The sequence below is a fragment of the Elephantulus edwardii genome, unplaced genomic scaffold, assembly GCF_000299155.1.
Source record: "Elephantulus edwardii isolate Elephantulus edwardi_28Jun2011 unplaced genomic scaffold, EleEdw1.0 scaffold00026, whole genome shotgun sequence".
Classification (NCBI taxonomy): Eukaryota; Metazoa; Chordata; class Mammalia; order Macroscelidea; family Macroscelididae; genus Elephantulus; species Elephantulus edwardii.
In genome coordinates this window covers 1934159-1940726 of record NW_006399776.1, presented here as the reverse complement: position 1 = coordinate 1940726, position 6568 = coordinate 1934159, and the positions used below count along the sequence as shown (strand labels likewise).

The 6568-nt window shown below is 37.5% G+C and overlaps 1 protein-coding gene across 2 annotated transcripts in view; it reads left to right on the top strand.

Annotated features, from left to right (window-relative positions):
• Window positions 1-6568, top strand: part of CTDSPL2 (CTD (carboxy-terminal domain, RNA polymerase II, polypeptide A) small phosphatase like 2) — a 74145-nt gene that overhangs the window by 36167 nt on the left and 31410 nt on the right. For both annotated transcript variants that reach the window (XM_006882949.1, XM_006882950.1), the window contains exon 5: window positions 6071-6286. In XM_006882949.1, the coding sequence (XP_006883011.1) occupies window positions 6071-6286 (216 nt within the window). The remainder of the gene's footprint in view (window positions 1-6070; window positions 6287-6568) is intronic.

Sequence of the window (6568 nt, the reverse complement as noted above, 5' to 3'; positions counted from 1 at the left end):
TTGAAAAGCAAAAGATAAACTTATTCGTTGGTATACAATACCCCCCCACCCTGCCCCAAATGCACTCCACTATGCAACCTTAATTCTGGATTCCTGTGGTAATCATAATATGCTATCATATATTACTTTTAAACTTATGCTTCTTAATACCTGAAATGGGATAAGTATACTTACATGGTAGGGCTGTTGAGATCACTGTTTATCCAACCAGTCTTTATTGAGTATACCTACAGTATTCTAGCCATAGTGCTGTGCACAGGAAATTCTGCAAGAGGGAGGGCAACATGTAAATAAGTAGATTAAATTTATATAAATGCAATGCTAAGATATGGGATGGTGGAATATTCAGAGAATGGAGTAATTTCTTTTTGGTGGTAGTAGGGTGGTTGTTGTTGTTGTTATGTGCCATCGAGTCGCTTGTGACTCAGCGACCCTATGTACAACAGCCCTGAACCATGCAGTGTTTCCTTGCTCTGTTCTGAAGACTGCCTCTTGGTCCAAGTATAGGTTTCACATTAGCACAATCAAGTGTTCTGGGATTCCCGTTCTTCGCAGAGTCAGCCACAGTTTGTTATGATCCACACAGTCAAATGCCTTTGCATAGTCAATGAAACACAGATAGACATTCCTCTGGTATTCCCTGCTTTCAGATGATGCTTCCATAGGAAGTATTAATTAAAACTCATCTTTGCTCTATTCAACATTGTCTCCAATGTATCCATACTCTAAGATAGATAAAGGAAGCAACTGACAGGGAGCTACCATATCCCTAGTACCACGACCCCTTCTAAACCCAGCCTGGACTTCTGGCAGTTTTCTGCTGATGTGCTGTTCCAGTCGTTTTTGGATAATCTTCAGTAGAATCTTGCTTGCGTGTGAAATCAATGATATCATTTTATAGTTTCCGTACACTGTTGGGTCGCTCTTCTTTGGAATGGGAACAAATATAGATCTCTTCCAGTCAGTTGGCCAAGTGGTTGTTCTCCAGATTTCTTGGCACAACTTGGTGAGCACATTCAGGGCAGCATCTGTGAGCTGAAATGTCAGTTGGTATACCATCTATTCCTGGGGCCTTATTTTTTGCTGTTTCCTTCAAAGCAGCTTGAACTTCTTCCTTCATCACCATAGGCTCTTGCTCATATGTGATTTCATTAAATTCTTCTGTGTTTGCCAGTTCCTTTTGATACAGTGACTCAGTACATTCTTTCCATCTTCTTTTAATACTTCCTGGATCATTTAATATTCTTCGTAAAGCATCCTTGATTATAGCAACAAAAAAGAAACTAAGTTTTGAAAGATGAATAGATTTTTACAGAGAAGAAGAAAGTATTCCAAGAAAGGGAAAGAATGAACAAAGGCTCTGTAGCAGGAAGCAATGTCATGTATTTGAGAAATCGCAGTTGTCACTGGGACACTGAATTTGAGAAAGACATATAAGGAATGGTTTGTGTAAGGAGGGATAACATAGGAAAATTATTAAAATGTCAGATTTTGGAATTAAAATGATAAGGTGCTTGAACTTTATTCTTAGGTATTAGAGGAAACGAGCAAGATTTTAAATTGGTGTTTTATAAAGCTCATTTTTAATAGCTAGATTTTAAAATGTGGAGGTTAGCCAAAGAACAATTAATAGGCTTGATTTAGTTCAGGGGAGACTTTATGAAACCTTAATTGTGACATTAAAGAAGAGAGAACAGATCAGCAGTTACAGAAAGAACAAATTTTGGGCACTGATTAAAGGTGAAAGAAAAAGGTAACACAAGTAGAACACTCAAGAGGGAGAAGTTAGGTCATTGTCTTTAATTATGCCTAGTGGTAAAAAGCTGCCCTGCAATTCCTAAGGCATATGGTTCAAATCTACTAGCTGCTCTGCGGAGGCTGAGCAGTCTCCTCCTGTGCGATTTACTGCCTCTGAAAACCCTCTGGAGAGTCAGCTGTGGGTCAGTTCTGACTCTCCTGCACACAGCAATGTGCTGTGTTTGAGATGCCATAAGACAACTGAATTAAAAAGTGTAGTAACTCAAAACAGTTTTGGGTTTAGGCAGTTAGTTGTGGTTTCAGCAATTTACAGTTTATTAGTTGAAACCAGTGGAGTAAATGGATTCAGCAGACCAAGACTAGATTTCTGGGGGAAAATATATAATGGCTGGAAAAAGTGATATGATCAAACAAAGTATGTATGGAAGAAAAGAATTTGAACTACTTGAGTCCAGTAATTTTAATCGTAGAAGAAAAGGAGATGATCATTAGAAATCCATTGCTGAACCTGTTATTTAGAAGGTCATTGATTTCTTTTGCTAGAATAATTTCAAAGGAGTGTTTAGAGTTGCAAGCCTAATTTCTTTGGATTAGAACAGTAGGATAATTATTGGGAGGAGTTTAAATGTGATGGAAGAATTCATAAAAAGGAAGGGATCTGAGAAGAAGGGTTGAAAATAGAGGAAGGGGAAAGGAAGTAATCATTTGAGATAGTTTCTTGAGACAGTTGATAGGATTAGATTAGGACCAAGAGGACTGTAGAATTGAAATAAAGGCCATCTTTCAGCATCAAAGAAGCCAGAGAGTTCTGTGCAAAAATAGATGCCTGGCGAAGATGTTTGATTTTTTTTTTTTTTAAGGCGATTGTGTTACATACTGAGTTGTTTAAAATAGTTGGTGTAGGGAGTATGAAAAGGGAGCTAATACCCAAAAAAGTGCTGTGCAGCAATGAGCCTAGCTAAGACTAGAAGGCTTTATTTGAAATAGAAATAGTCTTTCCTTCAGTAACCTGTGACTAAGACCAAGAAGCTAGTTGCTTAGACTGATTGAAGAAAATGCAAGGATTTTCTTTCCTTTTTAGAAAATGTCATGTTTTAAGTTGAGTGTTTACACAGCAGTTTGATTCTCATTTAACAGTTGGTATACAAATTATTGACTAATACTCATTAAATTTTTTAATAATGAGTCATTATTCTTATTCATTCTCTTCTGGTTCTACTCTGTTCCGTTTTTAGTACTCTAGTGTCCTTGCCACCTTATTTGTCATCTTTGCTTTAAGAGAAGTTTTTAACATTTGGTCTCATATAGATGATTTTTTCAGGAGCTCATTCTTCATGAGTAGTGTTTGTTTAAGAGCCAATTTGTTACTTAGTTAAAAGATGAAATTTTTATGACAGATAACAGATAAGGAGGCAAAGACACAAAGAATGGTTTAATTGATTCACCCTGACACTTCATAAATGAAGCCAACAGGGAAGAAGCTGTTGAGGAATGGTTGAGATAAAATGTCTGGTTTTTATTAAGCTTAAAGATCATATATGCTGAGAGAATATGACTGATAATTGGAAGGTTGGGAGATTTTGGTAAAGGATTGGTAAGTTAGAATTTTAGGTTTCACAGGCAAACTTACTTAGTAGTAACGTGAGGGTAAGGCTGTGGTTATTGATTGCTAAAGAGAGCAAGAACTTTGAGAATTCAGTGTTCTGAGTCATTGGTATCACCTGTGGTAACAACTTTATGGTCATTAAGAAGAGAGTGCTGAAAATAGATGACAGAGTAGTAAAATGAAGAATCATCTAGATGAGTGATACCAGTCTCGAGAGCAGGCATGTTTTGGACAGTAGTGAAACACTAATAATCTGTAGGTACCACTGATGGTAAATGAATTCTAACTGAACTAGTACATAGAATATAAGGGAAATCCTTGAGGTAAGAGATGTTTTTAGGAACGTGGTTAAATTTAAAGCAACAAGGGAGAAAGGAATATTCATTCTATAAGAGGAGGACCTGAAGCGCTTGCTACAGAGGGTCAAGAACTGCAGCCTTCAACATGGATTGAGACTCAATGTCAAGAAGACAAAGATTCTCACCACTGGACCAATTGGCAGCATTAGGATGCATGGTAAAGAGATTGAGATTGTTCACAGCTTTAGTTTGCTTGGCTCCACAGTCAAAACTCTTGGCACCAGCAGCCAGGAAATTAAAAGACGTATTTCAGGGAGCTCTGGTGGCCTAGTGGCAAGAAGCTGCCTTGCAATCCCTGAGGTAGGTGGTTCAAATCCACCAGATGCTCTGCTGGAGAAGGAGGGACAATCCCCTACCAGTTGGATCCCATTTGACAGTACACAAACAAAAAAGAATTTTTTTTTAAAAAAGGGTTTTTTTTATTTTATTCTTTTTTTTTTTTTTTTAATCGTATTGCGATGGGAAAGTCCGCTGTTAGGAACCTCTCCAAAGTACTGAAGAGCATGGTGTCTCTCTGGAGTCTAAGGTGTGTCTGATACAGGCCATGGTCTTTGCAATCATTTGTTATGCATCAGAGAGTTGGGCAATGACCAAGGAGGATAGAAGGAGAATTGATGCCTTTGAGCTGTGGACCTGGAGAAGAGTATTGAACGTACCCTGGACTGCCAAGCAAACAAACAGATTCATCCTGGAGAGGGTTAAACCGGGTGGCTCCTTAGAGGCAAGGACTCTGAGGCTCCATCTAACATACTTTGGATATGTTGTAAGGAGGGACCGGTCCTTGGAGAGGGACATCATGCTTCGTAGGGTGGAGGGACAGTGCAGGAGGGGAAGGCCCTCTATGAGGTGGATGGGATGGGTATACCGGCGACAGTGCGATTGGCACAGGACAGAGCAGAGTTTAGGGCTGTTGTACATAGGTTTACTATCGAGCGACTCGACAGCACATAACAACAACAAGAAGAAAGTTCAAAGTATTGGAAATTGGTTTTGTCTCTTAATTTTGTTGTTTAAAAATGATACAAGTAGGATTCCAGAAAAAGCTGGTATCATTCTATAATTACATTAAAAATTGGGCAACAGGGTGACAACTGAGTATAATGAAGACATAAACGTGAATATTTGTTACAAATTATCAGTTAACTTATTGTTGTTATATGCTAAACTTTGCCTTATCCTTTGGTACTCACCATCTTTGACACACTTGAGCCCATTGTTACAGTTACCATGTCAATGCCTCTTGTGAGTCTTCCTGTCTTCCCTCCACCTTTTCAAGCATGGTGTTCTTTTCCAAGAACTGGTTCCTGAAAACATGCCCACAATCTCCTCCTGTACCTATCAGATCCGATTTGACAGTACACACACAAAAAAATTAAAATAAAATTTTAAATAAAAACATGCCCAAAGTGTGTAACACAGAGTTTTAACTATCCTTAACCTCCAGGGAGCACTTAGTTTCACTTTCTCCAAGACAGACCCGTTTCTTCTCTTGGCCATTCATAAGATATTCAATTCGCTTTTCCAATTCCACAACTCAAAGGCATCAATTCTTTGGTCATCCTTAGTCATTGTCCAACTTTTGGATGCATAGCAAGCAATTGAGAAGACCATGACTTGGATCAGTTGTACCATATTTTATTTCCATATCATTTAATAGAGAAGGATTTTTAAAACTTCTTAAAGTATGGGTGAAAGTTTACAAGGGTAGTTAGTTTTTCATTTGCTAATTTTTATACATCATTTTGTGTAATTATTTCCACAGTAAATTCTTATAAGCCCTGGTGGCACTAAATGCTCAGGTGATAATGAAAGGTTGGTAATTACAACCTACCCAGTGACTAAGGGGAAAAAATTAGCTATCTGCTCCATTAAAGATCACAGCCCAGAAAAGAAAACCACGATGGACTTGACACCCATAAAAACAGTAAAGATAATTAATGAAAAGAAGTCCTTAATTATGATAAATTACAAATAGATGTTTATAAAGTATTTGGAAACTCTTAGGAAAATATTTGACTTAATAGTGAATGAAAGAGTCATCACTGTTATAAATTACAAATTGATTAAATTATAAAGTGATACTAAGGAGCCTTAATGCCATAGTTAGTAATAGCATGCTGAGCTACTAACTGAAAAATTAAAATCCACTAGCTACTTCAGTGGAGAAAGATGAGCTAGTTTGCTGCTGCTATTCAAATTTACAGCCTCAGAAATCTAAGGGGAATCACGCTGAGTAAGAATCAACTCAGTGGCAGTGGATTTGAGTTTTGGTTTTTAAAGTTATTCTGCTTTTTGTTTCTTCATTGCATTTAAAAATGATTGTGCATATACTGATATATGATTTCAGGAACATCAGGATCAGATTCCCCAGGACAGGCTGTGGAAGCTGAAGAGATAGTAAAACAACTTGATATGGAACAGGTGGATGAGATAACTACCAGTACTACTACATCAACTAATGGAGCAGCTTACGCAAATCAAGCAGTTCAAGTGAGGCCATCAATAAATAATGGTTTAGAAGAAGCAGAAGGAGCTGTTAATCGTGATATCCCACCCCTTACAGGTTAAAAACATTTTTCTTATGTATCTTTATGAATAGTTTAAAAAATAGAATAGTATTTTCCCCCCTCCTTACATGGGCAATTTATTTATTAATTATTATTAAATTTTATTAGTTTTAATGAACATTTACAGAGATTTTGGGTTCTCATTCATTCATTGTTGCACTGTTTTCTCTACCCTCCTCCCCAGTTCGTTCTTCTCCCCCTCCCCCCGAATGTCTATTTTAATTGTCCAATTACCATAGTACTTGTCAAAGCCAGTTCTGATTAATCTCCTTTGTCAG